At 35.8% G+C, this 19,890-nt stretch overlaps 1 protein-coding gene and 1 pseudogene across 2 annotated transcripts; one reads left to right on the top strand and one right to left on the bottom strand.

Moving 5' to 3' along the window:
• Positions 1-732: 732 nt before the first annotated feature.
• LOC145630232 (uncharacterized) lies at positions 733-5,540 on the bottom strand (annotated as a pseudogene). Its single transcript, XR_014112025.1, has 6 exons — positions 4,076-5,540; positions 2,927-3,079; positions 2,748-2,819; positions 1,887-2,218; positions 1,643-1,786; positions 733-1,525 (listed from the first exon to the last, which is right to left on the bottom strand). The product of XR_014112025.1 is annotated as an uncharacterized LOC145630232 (transcript).
• A 666-nt stretch (positions 5,541-6,206) lies between these two features.
• On the top strand, positions 6,207-8,856 carry LOC145630231 (large ribosomal subunit protein eL13z-like). The gene is made up of 5 exons (XM_081682485.1): positions 6,207-6,357; positions 7,363-7,478; positions 7,584-7,717; positions 8,158-8,316; positions 8,409-8,856. Exons 2-5 carry the CDS (start codon positions 7,370-7,372, stop codon positions 8,628-8,630), a joined length of 624 nt encoding a protein of 207 aa, XP_081538611.1. The 5' UTR covers positions 6,207-6,357; positions 7,363-7,369; the 3' UTR covers positions 8,631-8,856.
• Positions 8,857-19,890: the final 11,034 nt, after the last annotated feature.

The raw sequence follows: 19,890 nt of genomic DNA, 5'->3' as shown, positions 1-19,890 counted from the left end.
ACAAATTATTTTATACGAATTCTTCATGATTTCTTTTTCAAATTATGTAAGCACCAAGCTCGTTATCACAAGTTATAATAGTTGTCAATGGAAAGTGCAAGGAAATTGCAGATTTGTTAACTGGTAAATGCTGTTGTCTTTAATTGAAGATTGGTCCATTTTAGTAGTGTAAAGAAATAATACATTCCATTCAAGTACTTAGTTGAATTTGAATGGTTATAAATGGGAAAATATGGGACTGTCTTTAATTAATTGTTACCTTCTTAATACGGAGTATAATTCTACAACATTATTTATTTATTTTTATAATGGTAAAAAAAAAGTAAACATTAGAAAACTCTTCTAACAAGGGGAATTTCTAATGCCTTGGAAGAAAGGATGGAAAATAAAGAAGATTTGTTACAAAAAAACTATATTATACTATCACTAACTAAATGACCAACATTTTGCTATTCAGTCCGCTGCTTGATTTGCCTCCTAAAAGATATGACGAATGCTCTGGTTATCAAAATTGCTAAGAGAACAAATGTCTTTAACAAAATTGCAAACAATATAATTCTCCAGCATGATGCCAACATTTTAGACATGATCTTGAAACGTTGAAATTGTTCCTCATGAATCACGACTTAACTTTATTTATATAACACTGTAGATAATTGGGGAATAGATTGTCTGCCACTCGTTGACCATCAAAAATAAAATTGGCCAAATCAATATACTTTTCCTTGTAAAAATAATCCTATTTGCAAATAATTTTGTCATGAATTCCAAATTTAATTCTATTTTTAAATGAAAATGATGGATTTAAAGTTTAAACAACTGACAAATTGTTCACAAATCCCTGGTATTTGGGCCACTCAGGCAAGGTGGGCTACTAGGCTTTGATCTCCCAAATCGAGGACCACATATATTTTCCCAATATAAAGTTTCTTTTAGTCCTTTTTTTTTTTTGGGTGAAAAAGAGGGGCAAGCCCCAAAACAAAGGAACAAGCTAAAACAAAAATAAAAGCAAAACCAAAACAACTAGAACAAAGCACACATCCTAAGGCACTCTACCAGCCGGAACCATCCTTGCCTGCGTCATCCCACTCAATCCTCCAATAACACGGCAAAAAATCCTTCGAGACCGCTTCAAAGTGAACAAACTTCTCATTCGACGTCACGCCATAGTTTGCTAACCAATCTGCCGCTCGATTAGCTTCCCTATAACAGTGAGAGATGGTAACCTTCCATTCCCTTTCGAAAACAAGAGCTTGAGGAAACTATACAATCTTGGGTGACGTGCACAAAATAGTCCTTTGAGTCTAGGCTGAAAACGTTGGCAGTAAATAATCCTTCAGCCGACACAGAGTTTGAGGAAACTAGGAAAGGCATCAGAGGATTGTACACGATCTAATCTATACCTATTTCCAAAGAGGCTGTTTCTGCAAATATATTCCATCAAGCACCATCATTCTAAGGTGAACATACAATTACAGTGATGAGGACCGTAGTGTCACCCTAAACTCCTAAAGCAACTGCAATTCTGAAACATAACATGCACATAACACATTGAAAACAAATTAAGGACAGACATGTCATGAATAGTCGAATACTATTTCCTAGTTGGTAAAGACATTGAGAGAAAACATCACCAATTTACCCGAATCGTCATCCGAATGCCCCTTCGTTACATCTGCGAATCAGCAGGAACACATGGTTGATTCAAGTAATGTTCCATCTGCAAGTCAGCTAGGCTTCAAATGAGTAAGATTAGAAACCAAATTATGCAATCAGCATGATTTGCCTGAGTAAGATTAGAAACTTGAATGAGTACAATTATGAATTCATGATTCTACAGATATTGTTGTAAAGGAAGAAGAATAACTGATCACGAAAAAAGGTACCTTGAAATGAGCAAGGACTCTATGATGAGGCTTGCCAGGCCTAATTTATCACTGTGCCTGTGATTTGTTTCTTCTGCATTTTGGGACTTATAATGGGGTTGGGGATTGAATAGTTGATGTTAGGTTAATTTTTGGATCTAGTGAGGCCGTACAGTTATAATAATAGTCATAGAGAGTTTCACTCAACAGGCTTCACTGCTTCAGAATTGGAATCTAAAATCATCAGAGCATCATATCGGTTGAAGGTGCATCAGTGCAATCTGCAACATCTCCCTGGACTTTCTATCAGGAGTACATCCAGCCAACTCCATTTGTTCGTACAGTTCAGGAACCTGATTCAGAAATCACTTCATAGATCAATTATACAGGAAACAAGAAATAAAAATGAACATTAATGTGAGAGTGAAGTGAAATCTTTGTAGAAAAATGTTTAATATATTTTCCAAAGAACCCTCTTTTGTCCAAAACAATCACAATATCTGCTCAAGTATCTTACCATGTGAGCGAGTTAACAAATGGAGATTTACAAGCACAGAAAAACTTTAGGATGTTTGAAGGACACATGATTGGAGATTCTCAATAGTACAAGTACTGAAGTACAAATGGATTAGGTTTCTACTTTACAACAGTAATAAGTTACATCTTGATCTTTCTCATATTCACTTAATGATACAATTATTAAAAATTCCACAGAAAGATCACATTGATATGGTGAATATGCAAAAGATATGTGAAGGATTTTTATGGTGCATAACATTCCTTGATGCTGACCCCCAATCAAATGAGGCCTATAATGTAGCAATGGAGAGTGTGAATATGTGATAAAAAAAATAAGGTTGTCAATCAAACTCAAAAACATACCCTGTTGAACTTTTTTGCCCTGATCAAAGCTTTCATTAGAGTGGTGTATGTAACGACATCAGGATTTATGCCCTGCGATAAAGACATTAAAAATTCAGTTGTGAAATGCATGGCAATGCAAGGTGAAAGAGCTTAATTCTTCACTAGAATATTTTCCAGCATGAAGTAATGTCACTTACACTTTCAATTATATGGTCATATACAGAGAGTGCCTCAAGATATCTTCCAGCAATGCCAAATGCGTTGATCAAAATATTGAGCATGATTAGGTTCGGTTCAATACCTTCAGCTTCCATGATTTGCAGAACCTTCACAGTCTCTTCACATAATCCCTAAAAACCAATAAGAAATAAATCCTCTCAGCCAATATTAGTGATGTCAAGTTGTGCAACCATTTTTTTAAACAGGAAAAGATGAAAAACATAAAGCATTTTCACCAGATCATTAACCAAGGAATGAGAATCATTCACATAGCAATATAAACTCTAATTTTATGACTAGGCAACCAAGCTGATCTCATTCACACTCTTGTGAAGACAAAGAAATCAACAATTACAACTGGCAATATGTACAAACATGAAAATAAAGGGAGGCTAAAGTAATATACATGTACAAATCAGGCACTGCTTAGTGATTCACAGACTCACACCCTACATATCAAAACATAACAGCTCGAGCTATTGATTGCTTCATTGCCTTCCACAATTTAATTAAAAATCTCTAGATAAATGCTGTGATTTCCCTTAAAGATTTCATTACTGCTCTTTGCTTAAACCCTCCACTTATAAATTCAAAAGGCCATAATTTTTATAACCAACCAAGCTGCTGGAATACCTATTTCCCCCCTGGTTATAATCCCCACAGCCAATGTAAAGCTATCTAATCACTATAAGTTGTTTTCCCTTGTAGCATATAGTTCTCCCACTTCCATCCCATAAGAACTTCCTCTCCATTTACTAAACATACCCATTAGGACTTCCTCTCCATTTACTAATCATACCCTTTCCATCCTTCGACTTTCTCCAATTTTTCATCTAAGGGTACATAGTGTTCCAGAATTTTTTTTAAAGCATTATACTAGGGAAATAAAAGGAATTTTTTTTTTTTTTTGGTTTAAATTCAACATTGGAAGTATAACTTTTAATACAGTTTAAAAGATAAGATTAAAGACGGAATTTCTTTTCCACCTTTTAATGATATTGTATTACTTACAAGAACCAAGCAGAATATGCCTTTAGATCCCAATGGAGCCACACAAGACAATATAACACATGCTTCAATAGATAAGAAAATCAGAGAAAATGAGATGTTAACGCAAGTAGTTATACCTGTTGAGCATATGCATTAGCCATCACAGAATATATGTTTGATGACATCTGAACACCTTCCGCTCTCAAAGCAGATATGCATTCTTCCGCACCCTGATATCTCCCGTACTGTCCATATATGTCAACCAGAACGGCATATATAGCTCCACTCTTTTTGTGACCTCGAAGCTTCATTTTCTCAAAATTTTCCTTCAACAAATCCCACTTTCCATGATCTCCTAGCTGACTGATCAAGATAGTAAATATCTTAGGATCAGGATACAGTCCCTGATCTTGCATATCAGTAAACAAACTAAGCGCCTTTATATAATCCCCAGCCTTACAATGCCATTTGATCAAAGAATTCCACGTCATTATGTCCGGCACTACTCCTTCCCTATGCATCTTCCCGAACACTTCCAATGCTTCATCTAACTCACCATATTTCCCAAACGTATCAATGATGCTATTATATATCCGCCTATCCACGGGCACACCCATCTCACTTATCTCCCCTACGATTTCCATCGCCTTCTTCCACATCCCATTGTCTCTATACAACTCAATTACCCTACTATACACAAACGAATTCAATCGATAACCCCTCTTCTTCATATCCCCAATAATCCTCCAAGTATCACTCAACCTCCTAGCACTAACATAATAATCCAACAAAATCTCAAACGTCTCTTGATTTTGATGAATACCCAACTCCTCCATTACCCTTAAAGCTCTATTAGCAAGCTCATACAACCCTTTTCTCAAAAACCCTTTAATCAAAACATTGAAAACCCCAACACCAGGTTTGAACCCAAGATATATCATTTCTTGGAAAATCATTTCAACTTCAAGGGTTCTACCAACACTTCCTAAAGCCTCAATTAAACACGAATATCAAAAAAGATTAGGGTACATACCCATTGCTTGCATTTCAGAAATACATGACATAGCCTTATCTACACACCCAATTTTACAATAATTACTGATTTTTTCACTGTACAACTCTAAAGATTGTTCTTTTCCAACTGGGTAATTCATAATTGAACTGTTATCACTATTGGGTAAGTTATTATTTGAGGTTTTCATGGTTTCAGTTTGATAAATTGAAAAGCAAGAACAAGTGTATATGTTTCGTTTGTTTGAGTTGTAAAGGGAATTTGGATAAAACGAAGAAATAAGATATGAAATGGGATACCTGGTGATGATTGAAGGGATCGTTGAGAAGGCTATGCAACGCAGCTCCATTTTTTATGAACAAATTAATCCCAACTTCAATCTTCTTCAACTTCAATTTCAGAGTAAGCTTAACCAGAAGTCGCCCCGGGAGATATTATTTATTTATTTATTTGGTCATTTTCTTATGGACCATGTTGTTCATGTATCACATATGGTAGTGTCAAACGGCTTGTTGTGGTTCCAAACAGGTTATATGACCTTGAGAATACATCAATAACACCATACCTTCGCTTCATTTTTATTTTTTTTTTTAAAATGGGAGCGTGGGTTGTGACCTTTATGTTTGAATAAATTTATAATTTTATATTAGCATGGAAATCGTGAACTACAATCTTTATTTTAAAATGATTTTCTATTTCTACACCCATAATAAGTGTTTGAAGGGAAAGAGGGTGAGGGTGGGGTGAAGGGATGAAACAAAATGATTTTCTATTTCTACACCCAATATAAGTGTTTTAAGTCACTTGTATTGGATTCAACTTGCCCGCTCGTTAAAAATTATACCTCAAAACAGCTTGCACCTTGCGGTGCATCAAGGCATCCAACGCACGGGCTTAGCCTACGACATGTGCTTCTTAGTGTCCGAAGCCCCTACTATAGGACGGCGGACATATGCGTCATTTTTGATAATTTGATTGGGTGACATATACGACATGTGCTTCTAACTCAAAGAAACAAAGACACCAATCAATTTGATTGTGTGACATACATAAAATGATAAAGTTATATTCAAGTCGAGTTAATTTTGATAATTTGATTTCCTTTTGTTTCACCAAAAAAAAAAAAAAAAAAATTTGATAATTTGATCACGGGCCTTTACTACTTTAATCTGGGCTCCATAGAATTTCCATAGCCCAACTAACACCAAAGAGAGGAAAAAAAAATAATAAAAAAAAAAAAAACAAATGTGGGAAAAAAGAAAATGAAATGTAAAGAGGAAGGAGAAAGTAGGGTTTATGAGAGGCAGAACATAAAACCACAGTTTTGCTTTCTCCCCCAAATATTTGCAGGGAGAGACGACTACACCACCATTTTCTTCACTATCAGTCGTCGGATCTCTCTCTCAGGTACTCCTTTTTATTTATTTGGAAATAATCACTCTTAATTTCTTGATGTTTTGATTTGATTTATTAATTACTGCATTTACCTTTCTTTTTAATTAATAATTATTCTGTATTCTTTTTTAAAATTAGTGGAATGTTCGTGCTATATCTAGTATATGTAACCAGTTTTTAGGGATCTGTGATCTTAATTTGGTTGATTCTAATGCGGAAATGTGAGCTGGGTATTGGGTTTGAAGAAATTAGCGGAATTTTGTTAGTTTTATATCTCAAATGGTTAATTTTTTGTGGTAATTGTGTGTAGTATCTTGAAATAAGAGGAAATTAATGGAATTAGGGTATTCAAGTAGAGATTTTGGTGGGTTTTAATGGGTTGATGCTGTTTTTATTGATATTGGGTTCTTTGTGGTATTAATTGAAATGAGGGTGCTGTTCTACTTTGATGATTGATGAGTGAGATTGTTTGTATGGAAAGACACTCACCATTGATGTTTGATGGTCCAATTTGCTCTCTATTGATGTTGGGGGGCGGGAAGGAGGTTGAGGATGTTCTGGTTAGTGCTATTTGAGTGTGCTCATATTGTTAGTTTGCGTAGTTGATGCTGCTTAATGAATTTGATTCAAATGCAGTATCTTTTCTTACTTTTTTGTACCCTTTAAGGAATTAAGAGAAAATAATGTTTGGGATAAGTGATAATCTTTTTACATTCAATGAAAAATAGTTGTTTTAGCTTTGCCCTGTTTGCTACTCAATTGGCTTGTATGTGTAGTGGGGCTTTGATGTGAATATGATCTTGAATTATGCTATAGTTGTCTATTTTCGTGGATATATAAATGTGGAAGGTATTGTTGTCTTTGAATTCTGACTGAAATTGTTGATATGGTATTGCCAACACAATGTATGCTGAATTTCTCGTGGTGAAGTGGGGAGGTTCTCTGCAGATACTTAGATATTGCTCTAGAATTTGATACTTTATTTGTGATTTACTGAGCCCTTGTTCGATTATTCAGGTAAGCCATGGTGAGACATAATAATGTTGTGCCTAATGGCCATTTTAAGAAGCACTGGCAAAACTATGTCAAGACTTGGTTCAATCAGCCTGCTCGTAAAACTAGAAGAAGAGTGGGTAGGTTTACCTGTACTTATATTGTGGGTGTGATCTGTGTCTAATTCCTGATCCCTCCTCCATATAAAAGATTTTTACTCACTGTATAATGTTTGCATTTTTCAGCTCGCCAAAAGAAGGCCGTGAAGGTCTTTCCTCGTCCTACTGCTGGACCTCTTCGTCCTGTTGTTCATGGCCAGACTTTGAAGTACAACATGAAGCTCAGAGCCGGCAAAGGATTTTCCCTTGAGGAGCTTGAGGTGAGTGAGTGTTGTCCGCGGTCTATACTGATCATGTGGTTTGATTAGGGTCCACCTTTATCTAGGATAGCTATGCCTATGCATCCTAGTTTGTGTACCAGCATCTGGCCTTAGTGGGATATGATTTTAGGTCATCGAAGTGCAGTCTTTTCCCTGTTAAACCAGCCTCGCATGGTCAACTAGTCTTTTAGTTCATTAGCTGATTGCTCATTGCCATTGATTAGATATTTACCTTTGACCTTTCTAACCGGCTTGTTTAAATGCTGGCACTATAGAAACTGGTATATTTAATTGCTTGATATAGTTAATTAGCAACAAGGGCAACAATGTTTTCTGTAGAATAAGACTAGAAGTCTGTCCTCACTGTTGAACATGGTATTCATCTACATGATGATCACTTGGCCACTCTAATGTGATGATTTACCATCTACATGATTCAGGCAGCAGGTATTCCTAAAAAACTTGCCCCAACAATAGGCATAGCTGTTGATCATAGGCGCAAGAATCGCTCTCTTGAATCTCTCCAATCTAATACCCAAAGGTTGAAGACCTACAAAGCCAAGTTGGTTGTATTCCCAAGAAAGGCCCACAAAACCAAGGTAATTAGCATCTTTGTAAGCTTATATTAAGCTTTTATCTTCAATGCGTCAAATAATTGTTTAATAATTAATATATGATCTTATATCTGCAGGCTGGTGATTCTTCTCCTGAGGAGTTGGCAACCGCAACTCAAGTCCGAGGTGAGATCTTGCCAATTGTACGTGAGACTCCAGCTGTAGAGCTTCTCAAGGTTACCGATGAGATGAAGTCCTTCAATGCTTATGCCAAGCTTCGATTGGAAAGGACCAATAAGCGCCACATGGGAGTCCGGTTGAAGAGGGCTGCTGAAGCTGAGAAGGAAGACAAGAAGTAGAAGGCAGTATTCAAGCTATTCGGTTGATATATTTTTTCACTTTGTTCATTTGTATTTGCTCCAGCTTTTGTTTTTTTTGCGCACACATTTTTTATGATCTTGCTTTCACAGCTACTATATTGAAATTAGTTGGTGATTTAACTAATTATAGGATCGGATGTGTTTCATGTGATGTTGAGCAAACATTAATATTGAATAGATTTTTTGAATTTTCCATCTTTTTTTATTTTCTACTGTGTTACAACTTTCACTATTCAGGTTATCTTCTGCTATGAATTGAAGCTTATGTGATCAGCGACTCAGCGTAATGGTTATGAGTACAAATTGTTTAAACTCTAAAAAGTCTGCCATATTTTTTGACTGAAATCATGATCTCTTGGTAAGTATTGAAACTATATCATGATCACTCCCATCACATTTGGTTGTGATCAAGCTAACAATTCAATCATTTGATGGTTTTTCCGATCATAAACTCAATTTGTTTAGAGTTTTGAAATTTACAGTAATCGTATTGCTCTTGGACAGAAAATATAGGCTGGCATCAAACTGAAATTCGATATAATCTTAAACTAAAAAAGAAATCTAAAAGATAGAGAACATGAAGTGTGACAGTATGATTAATCTTATAAAATCGTTATTGATCTTGCTCACATATGTAATATTGTACGATACAGAAGCAATAGTATAAAAATCCAATCACCAGACATGGCAACTGAAAAATGATGGGTAGTATTATAAGAAGTTTGTTTACACGCTAGCAGTATATCACAACAGCAGGTTTAACATTTTTTGTAGTTAAATCATCCTTGGTATTTCTGTGTTTGAGGTTTTATCAAAACATGTCTTCCTGACAACAGGTGTGATCGGGGCAACAAGTTGTACAAGGCCAAGCGCAATTGCTGGGGTTCGTGCAGGGGCCATAGCCACAACCATATACTTGATGATGCAGAAATTCATATTCTTGTGGCGGAAGAGTTGCTGGAACCTCTACATCATAGTAATTGGGTGTTGGTGCTATAAAATCATTATCTGCTTCGTCACCAGTAGATGGAGGCAGAGATGGGGGTTGTGATGGTGAGAAAGGAGGGAACGGTAATGGATCAGATAATGTAATTGGTGGCATATAGAAGGATTCGTCATTACAACACCTTTGGTTTGCACAACACGTTGTGCAAAGCCCATTACACTCACTGGAGTCGCTGCAACTGTAGCCACAACCACGAATTTGGTATGGTAGTACATCATCGAAACCATCACTAGGTGGTGATGCTGGTGCTGGTGCTTCTACACTTGGTAACGGAATAAAAGTCTGTTGAGCAGGTGCAGGTGATGATAATGTTGGTATAAAGGACTCATCGTTACAACATGTTTGGTTTGCACAGCAGATTGTGCAAGGCCAATCACAGTCATTGGAGTCAGTGCAATTGTGGCCACAACCATGGATTTGGTACGGTGGTGCATCGAATCCATCACTAGGTGCTGGTGCTGGTGCTGGTTCTTCTACTAATGGAGTCCATATCACTGGAGCGGGAGCAGGTGATGGTAATAATGGTATAAAGGACTCGTCGTTACAACATGTGTGGTTTGCACAGCAGGTTGTGCAAGGCCAGTCACACTCGTAAGAGTCGCTACACTGTTGGCCACACCTGTGGAATTGGTATGGTGGTATTTCTACCCCATCAGCAGGTGCCGTTGTTGGAGCAGATACTGGTTCTCCCACGCTTGGTGATGGAGCAAGTGTCGGGAATGGATCTGAAATAATGTAGGGCTGCTCATCATAACAGCAGGTATGGTTTGCACAACAGACTGTGCAGGGCCATTGACAGTCATTGAAGTCCCTACATTCGGAGCCACAATCATGGATTTGGTATGGTGGTATACCATCAGTAGGTTCTGATGCTGGTGCTGGTGCTGGTGACGATGTCTCAGGGGAAGGCCTCACAGGAGGGTGGCAATTACGACGGTGTTTAATGTGCTTACGCCTTGCTTCTGCTGTATATGGAGACAGAGCTGCAGTATGAAGTAAATTAGTAACATATGCAATTATAACAAGACATGCACAAATCATGAGAGATTGAGACAGAGAAACACTTACAAGACGCGAAAATCACAAGGACAACAACCAGAATAGATAACTTGACTGAAGTTCCCCCCATGGTGATGAAGGTATGCTGATATTAATCATGTTTCTCTCAATCTATGAACTATATATATTGGTGTTGAACCGCCTCAGACGAATAATACTAGGATTACTTAGCTAGGCCACATTCAATCAATTGACTTTCCAAATCAAGTGAGAATGAAGTAAAGCTAATTAATATACTCCTCCACATGATCCATTGGATTAAGGGTGAAGTGTTGACCACTGAAAAAGAAACTAAAGGGGTGGCACAGATCAAAGTTATAGAGACTGAAATCTCGCAAATAATACTAAAGAAATTAAGAACATAGAAAGTTTAGTGTTTGAGTGAAATTTGCGAAACAATCGCAGAAAATATTTCATTGATGTTATGTAACGTTAATAAATGAACTTACCCAACAGATTAAAGGCATATAACATGCCGCAATGCAAGAACACTACAAAGAAAATTAAATTCCTCTTGATATAGAATCGTTATTGTCATCTACAATTTACACAACACAATTATACATAGAGTCACAAATTAAAGAATGAGAGAGAGAGAGAGAGAGAGAGAGGAATAGCCTAAGTGTTTTAGAGCTCTCCTCCCGATTCCAAGAGATCTTGGGATCAATTCTCATCACTTGCCCTTGTAGGCAATGCATTCACACACTATAAAATTTTTAAGTGTTTTAGTAGTCAATGTGTTTTAGATTGCACCTCATTAGTTCGATCAGGTTAAAATTGTTGGATCCGCCATTGGTTTTGCACGTACATTGATTTGGATGTATCAATAAGTGACAAAGATACATACTCACTTGACACTTAGGCCAGGAGGACGATAAATAGAAAAGATAGGTTGAGTCTAGAGAATCCTGCTCCATGGTTTGATCACTGGTCACAACTCACAAGCAATCTTATGTTGGTAGGAAGATCGACTTCTTCGTCGAGTAATTATAATGCAAGAACTATTTTATCTGAAAGGACCTTATAAGTTTAAAGTGCTCGCTCTAAACTCTAAAAGAACCTTATAAGTTTATTTTGTTGTTTAGAAGGACCTTGAGATCGGAATCCGGTGATTGACTTTTTTACTCCGGCATTGACCTGTCACTTGACTTTAAAAAATAACCCTTTTTTTTTACATTTTTTTTTTCACGTTGACCTCCATTTCAATCTTAATTAGAAATGAAGTAAAGCTAGCTAATTAATTGAATAAAATTAATTATTCACATGATCATATAAACATTGTTGCCGTATGAAGTTAATTAAAAATGAAGAATTCTAAAGGCAGAAGATTGAGTGGCCTATTATATAAAGAACATAAACTTGGAAGAGTTGTTTACTAGAGAAGGTTTTGTTAGAAAACATCTTTCTAGAAAGCTATATTCTTTTAGGCTTGTTTTTCTAAGGTTAAGCACATAGAACAAGCTAATTATGGAGCTGTTTGAAACTAATTAAGAAGTTATCACGATGAAACTGTAGCATCCCTACTTTTATTTTGCATCCGAATATTTTATAAATCACAAATAATACCCTAAGTCACAAATAATAAAAATCGAAGGTAATACATTGTACAGCCGTATAATTTACCATCATATGGAATAAAATTACAAATATAAATCAAACAAACATACATAGACAGCATAGTGATAGTGGAGGATGGCAGGATGGCTCAGTAGGTTAGATCTTCCCTCTCAATTTCAAGAGATCTTAGGATCGATTCTCATCTTATAAATTATTTTGTATAGGTAATTAAACTCATTACGGAGTTTTATTCGTATGGAAGTTCTGGCCAGTCATAGCAACAAGTCCCATTCCAGCAACAAACTGTACAAGGCCAATCGCAGTCATTTGAGTCAGTACAATTGTATTTACAACCATGGGGCTTATACGCTGGTACGTCTACTGATGGCGTTCCTACATTGTAAGGATCAAAAGGCGGTGGATATTCTGATGGTGTTCCTGCATTGTAGGGATCATATGGTGGTGGATATTCGGATGGCGCTCCGACATTGTAAGGATCATATGGTGGTGGTGGTGTTATTATTTCATCATCTTGTTCTTCTTCGGGTGGTGGCGGAGATGGTGCATCTAATAGTGGTTGGTCAGGATAAGTTGTTGATTGTGGTGGGGCAGACGACAACGATGGTGGTGTACCGCCATTAGGGACTGGTGTCGGTGTTGGTGCTGGTGCTAGAGATGGTGGGGATGGCAGAGGGGAATACTTCACATGATGGTGGCCTTTGTTAATGTGATGCCCTTGCTTTTGTCTTGCTTCTGCTATAAATGGAGAAAGAACTGCAACACCAACCAAAAATAAAAAGGTGTTATTTATCCTAATACGAATAATTTAATTATAACAAAAAAAACTTTATATTTAGAATTGCTCTATCGTTGCACTTGTATTGGGTTAATACATTACACACGATTATATAAACTGTGCATTGCGCTGGCTAACAAATAATTTAATTTGATTGATCGAGAGAGAAAATTCATACGTATGATTTGAATAGAAGGAGATGTATACGGTGCATCTAATTAATTAAAAGAGGATGGAGACACTTACATGATGTGAAAGCTACAAGGATGACTACTAGAAAAGATAGCTTGACAAAAGCTCCTTGATCCATGGTGTGTTTGATGCATGCAATTGGGTATTGTAAGGCCATGTAATCCGTTAGTTACTTATACACTGATAAAGAGCCTTCTCTGTTGAGTAAATGATGACTCAATGCATGGGTGGCTCCGACCTTATTGTTTGACTTTTTGAAAGTCAACTTTTGATAAATTTGACAATAAATGTTCACGTGAAATCTTATTAGATACATTGCATTAAAAATGGAATTTTCAAATGTTTTTTTATTTTTATTTTTTATTTTTATAGTTTCTGCGCTGCTTATGTATTACTCCCTCCGTCCCAAAAAGAACGACTCATTTAGGTTGATTACGCGGGTATTAAGGAAGTTAAGTAAAAAGAAGTAAAAGTATATTGGAAGAGAAAGAGGAAGTAATAAAATAACATGGAAAATGAAATTTTTATATGGGGAAGCTAATTTTGCACAAATATAATTGCAAATTGGTGGTGTTTTAATGCAAATGGGTCATTCTTTTTGGGACAAAGTTTTGGCCAAATAGGTTGTTCTTTTTGGGACGGAGAGAGTATTATATGTTCCCTCAATTTCATAAATTGTGCTACTCAATATTTCCTATTTCTTTGTTAAACTTTTAAACTTTGACTAAAAAAATATCATTAATACATACAAAAAATATTCATGTGAGATATTATTAGATTCATCTCAATATGTAAATTTAATTTAAAGCATATGTAAGAAAATTGATGGTTAAAGGTACGTCTTGAAAACCATCTAAAATGAAATACAAAGTAGTACATACCTATAATAATTATGGGATGAATTGTTTATTTTATATATTATGGTTATGATTTGTTTAGTTGAAACTCTAAGTCATCTCTAATGGAGTATATAACAAGGTCATGCATCTATTCCCATAATCCCATCAAATAAAATTAAAAAAGGCCATACTTACCCATATTTAATAGATATATGGAGCATTGCAATAATATGACATGAAATTATAGTGAATTTCAAGCAACTATTAACTAACATTAGAGGTAATAAAAGGAGTTAAATAAAATAAATTTATCACTAATAATTTCCATAATATATGAAATCATGGATATTCCTTTTTACAACAAGTGCTATTAGCACAACAAACCATGCAAGGCCAATCACAGTCGCTTCTATTTTTGCAAGGGTAACCACATAAACGTACACGAAAAGGTGTGAATTGATATCCTGGCGGCAAAACTATTGTTGGTACTCCCACTTCCGGTCGTGGTGGCTCAGCTTCCGTTGGGGCCGGTGTTGGTGGAGGCGAAAGTGTCATCAATGGTGTGAATGGTGGAGAAGCCGGTAATGGTGTCGATATTGGCGGTGGTGTAGTTGATGATGCACCGGGACTATCACAATCATGATGTTGTTTACTATGAACCATGACTCTTCTATGCTTGGCTTCAATTGTGAATGGAGCAAAACCTATGGTAAAATGAAAAAAAGTGACAAATTGAATTTTGAGTATGCTTGAACCATCTCAAATGTAATTATAATAATCATTACACTCACTCGCTCCATTCAGGAATCCGAAATAGTAGTTAGTTATCACAATGTCCCAATTCTATAGTTACAACACGCAATATAATTTTACAAAAATACAAAATTAATATACATATGCATGCTTCATTTAGTTTTAACTTGAACATATTTACATGCATGAAAGTTCAAATATATAGAGAAATATATATCACATACATTTAGGAAGTAATAAATTAGAGACTTACATAATACAGAAGCCAAAAGAACAACAAATAAAGCTAGCTTCACTGAACCTTGCAACATTGTGAATTTTTGATGTCTAAATTAAAGAGTAGATGATAAAGTGATATGCCTAGCTATTAGATTTAAAACTTCAATCCTCATTATATTTTATAATGTAGATCAGACTTAATTAGTACTTCGTAATTTTATTAAGTTGAATATTGGGTCAAATTAAGTTAAAGTAGACGTGAAAGTTCTTCAAAATCTATAAATTATGCATGTTACTAGAAATACTCATCAATGCTAGATTGCTAATTGTACTATAATTTACCAAATTTGTAAGCAAATGCACATGTTTCTTGGTCTTTGTGAGAATTAATTGGGTCAAGGATCCAAGTACATACATCTCGAGATCAATCCATTTGAAGGTACGTGGTAATTACAATAATTTACCGTACAAGTACCCCAATTAAGCAAGAGAAGTACAAATAGCCATTATCTCGAAATGGAGGGAGTATATATAATATGTATACTCTATTACTCTGTAGTTACTAGTTACGATAGATGGAATATACGGAGTAATACTTACTCGTAGTAAGGAACTACTCTAAGCTAGTTAATTAGAATTTTAAAAGCCCCGAAACTTGACCATAAATTTAGGCATACTGATTGACTATACAAAAATAGTCAATGTTCAATAATCTCATAACAAATTTTCACTCAAAAAATAAAAATACTTCTATCATATTCAATAATCTCATAACAAATTTTCACTCAAAAAATAAATACTTCTATCATTTAATATTTGGATTCAATTCAATTCATAATCCTTGAAATACAATGACAACATAAATTTTATAAAATATTAGGGTATTATTTGTGAGATATAAAATATTCCAAAGTTGCAACTAATAAATATCGGAGTTACAAATCCAATTGCTCTCCTAAGGCAAGCCCGGCTGGGATCGATCTTGTGGTTCAATCAATTAGCCTATGAATCTTAAAGCATAGTGATTAATTTTTTGAAACTCTTCAACATAGACAAGTAGTTACCAACCCATAAATTGTCTGAGTAACTTTGTTTTAGCCTAGCTTTGGCCTTAACCAACCAAGTACCAAAATGGATATCAAGACGTTCCACCACATAATACAAATAAGAATCCTCACCATCATGTACTAATTCGAGGCAAACATCGTTGATAAGCTTAGCAACCTGTTTGTTGCTGCCTAAATATATAGTGCAGTATAACCCCTTCGTCGTGTAGAAGCTTCACGTCTTCAGTCGATTTAATGAGCTTGCCTAGAAAGAGCAGATATGTTGTCATGTCCGGACAACATTCGTGGTGGCATTGCTCGTAAGCCACAATGTTCCTTAAGAAGCTGGCTGTGTGATTGTCGATTTGCAAGCTTGAAATCTTAAGTGTTCCTTTCTCGAACCTTACATCTAGAGGTTGGGTGTCACATAGAACTCGTGTATTGACCCCGGCTTCTTTTAGCTTAGTCATTGAGTGGTACATGTGAGGCTCAGTGCCTCGCTTCACTTTGTTCCCAAGTGTGATACTAGAATGGAAGAGATCAACCAAGTGTGAGGCTTTGTTGTAGCAACAGAGAACAACCCTCGGAATGCTCAACACTTGCTTGATCTCTTCCATTCTAGTATCACACTTGGGAACAAAGTGAAGCGAGGCACTGAGCCTCACATGTACCACTCAATGACTAAGCTAAAAGAAGCCGGGATCAATACACGAGTTCTATGTGACACCCAACCTCTAGATGTAAGGTTCGAGAAAGGAAAATCTTATGAAATAGTGTAAATGTAGAGATTTAGATTTGTTCCTAAGCATTCTTTTTGACTTTTGATAGATATTATATTGTTGTGTGTTATACAAATGAGGGGAAATGAAACAGAGCTAATTTAAAGAGCAAATAAGATCAAAAGACTGAAATGAATCTAAAGGTGATTTAAGCCTTTTTTCTTGAATGGGGTTAAATTTTGATAACTCTAACTACATGGAGGACTTTGATGTAAATATAGTACCAAATTTAGAAGGAGTAGAAGACTTTGTAGAAATAAATTAGACTTCAAAATTATTAAATGCCCTAATAAGACATGTTAGCAATAACTCGTTCTTGACTTAGGGATTTGAATTGAACATGTACGCTAATTATTACTACTTCGTAGTCCGTACTCTATATCATAGTTTAAATTGACCTAAAGTGATGCTTTGACTTTATCAAGGATTTGTTTAATTCAAGTTATCGAGCTTACTTTGTATTTTGCTAAACTTATTGTGTTTGAAATTTTAAATTAATATTATCTGAACTGTTTTTGTGTGAATTAAGTCAAAATAAGTTTTCTATAGTTGAATACTTTAATGAAATCATGGATCAAGGTTAAAAGATATTAATACTTCCTACGATCTAAAACTTCCAGATTCAAACGTTATTATCAAAACTGAGCTATTGACTCGCTAAATAAACTAGTGGAGTAGTAATATATCCGAAGGTGGTTATATATTCAATTTTTTAACACTGTCATTGCTAGCTAGGTCCACTAGTTACACTCTAATTGCATGAATCTCGATAACGTAACATCTTAATTATTAATTAAGGAACGTTATAGCTTAATTACAGAAAGAGCAAGTGGCAAGTTAATTACATACGTATTACTTGAGCTGTCAATTCGGGTAAACGGGTCGGGTAAGAGCGGGTCAGGTCAACTCGGGTTGGGTCAATTTAAATTAATTCCATAACCTATACCGGTCGGGTTTGGGTTGGGTCATGTTTGACTCGGGTCATGTCGGGTCATACTTCTTATCGGATTTGGGTCGATTTAGGTCGGGTTAATAACGAGTCGAGTTACATTCGGTCGGGTGAACAATAGGACGGGTTTAGTTCAGGTTTTCACGGGTTAAAACGTGGGTAATTCTCGAGTTCAAGTCGGGTTCGGTTCAAGTCAATAATTTGCAGGTTATAATCAGGTCGGGTCATTCTCGGGTTCGAGTCGGATTAGGTTCAGGTCAATAATTTCGAATTATAATCAAGTTGGGTCATTTTCAAGTCCGGTCATTCTTGAGTTCAAGTCGGGTTCGGTTCAAGTCAATAATTTGCGGGTTATAATCAGGTTGGGTCATTTCCAAGTTGGGCCATTCTCGGATTCAAGTCGGGTTATGTTCAAGTCAATAATTTGCCGGTTACAATCAGGTCGGGTCATTTCCAAGTCAGGTCATATTCGGATTCAACTAACAATAAATAGATAATTATCATTTTTATCAAGCTAATTAATTCCTTTGACTATAATATATATGGCAATATACTAGAGAAGTATAGTCTATAATTTAGGAAGATAATTATCTCCTTTGACCATACAACAAATATATACTATATTTAACTCTTAAATTTGAGTATGATGCTCCTTTCTTTTGTAGGCCTGGACCGACTTGGTCTCCCCAAGACAAAATGCTTTGATCAACAATAATAAGGTGGTCTTAATTACATTTGAGGTGATTTGAAATCGGATCAGTAACAATTTGGGTTGAATTTAGGTCGGGTAAATAACAAGTCGTGTTAATTTCGAGTCAGGTTAGTAACAGATCGAGTTAAAATTTTGGGTTGGGTAAGTAATAGGTATTGTAAAATTCGGGTCGGGTCAATAACAAGTCAGGTTGAATTTGGGTCAGGTCAATAACAAGTCGAGTTGATTTCGGGTCGGGTTTGTAACAAGTTGGGTTAAATTCGGGTTTTGACGGGTTAAAACGAGTTTGGGTCGATTTCGGTTCAAGTCGGGTTCGGTGCAAGTTAATTAAATTGGCCGTTGTAAACCGGTAAATCAGTGCAAGTTGTAAACCGATAAATTGGCCATTTAAAAGCAAATTGAATGGTTCTACACACCCAATTGGACTCTCGAAGGATATTAGTGACAATGGTAAACATTTCGGCAATTTTTATTTCAGGGCGAAAAAAAGTCAAAAAATTCCAAAATCAAAGGCTAATATCCACGTTTTTTGAGAAATTTTGGAGGTTTTGGGGACTGGTGTCGAAAAGTCTTGAATTTCTATGGCATACATCTCGGGGAAATATAATGTTGTTTGGAACCATATATGATCATTATTTGTTGTCATAAATGTTCGTACATGGTAGGCTTGAATTAATGAAATCGGTGCAAGTAGTTGTAAACCGGTAAATTGAACGTTTAAAGCCAAATTGGATGGTTCCACGCACCCAATTGGACTCCCATATGGTATTAGGGACAATGGTAAACATTTCGACAATATTTATTTACGGGCGGAAAAAAAATCAAAAAATTTCAAAATTGAAGGCTAATATCCACGCTTTTTGAGAAATTTTGGAGGTTTCGGGACTCGGTGTAGAAAAGTATTAATATTTTAGGAGATACATCTCAGGGTCATATAATGCCGTTAGGAACCATATATGATCATTATATGTTGTCATAAATGTTTGTAGTAGGCTTGAGTTAATGCAATCTGTGCAAGATGTAAACCAGTAATTAATTAAATTGGCCATTTAAAGGCAAATTGGATGGTTCCACCAATCCAATTGGACTCCCGAAAGGTATTAGGTACCATGGTAAACATTTTGTCAATTTTTATTTTCGAGCGAAAAAAGTAAAAAAATTCAAAAAATGAAGACTAATATCCACGCTTTTTGAAAAATTTTGGAGGTTTCGGGGCCTGATGTCGAAAAGTCTTGAAATTTTAGGGGATACATCTCGGTTCATATAATGTTGTGTGGAACCATATATGATCATTATTTGTTGTCATAAATGTTTAAGATAGGCTTGAGTTAA

Source organism: Chenopodium album, chromosome 5 (genome assembly GCF_948465745.1).
Source record: "Chenopodium album chromosome 5, dcCheAlbu1.1, whole genome shotgun sequence".
Lineage (NCBI taxonomy): Eukaryota > Viridiplantae > Streptophyta > Magnoliopsida > Caryophyllales > Amaranthaceae > Chenopodium > Chenopodium album.
This window is presented reverse-complemented; position numbering and strand designations above follow the sequence as displayed.

Bases quoted from the DNA above. Each gene is read 5' to 3' on its own strand.
- LOC145630231 (XM_081682485.1), top strand. From the start codon at position 7,370: ATGGTGAGACATAATAATGTTGTGCCTAATGGCCATTTTAAGAAGCAC. The intron at 7,718-8,157 runs GTGAGTGAGTGT...TACATGATTCAG, and splicing joins TTTCCCTTGAGGAGCTTGAG to GCAGCAGGTATTCCTAAAAA. The intron at 8,317-8,408 runs GTAATTAGCATC...TTATATCTGCAG, and splicing joins GAAAGGCCCACAAAACCAAG to GCTGGTGATTCTTCTCCTGA.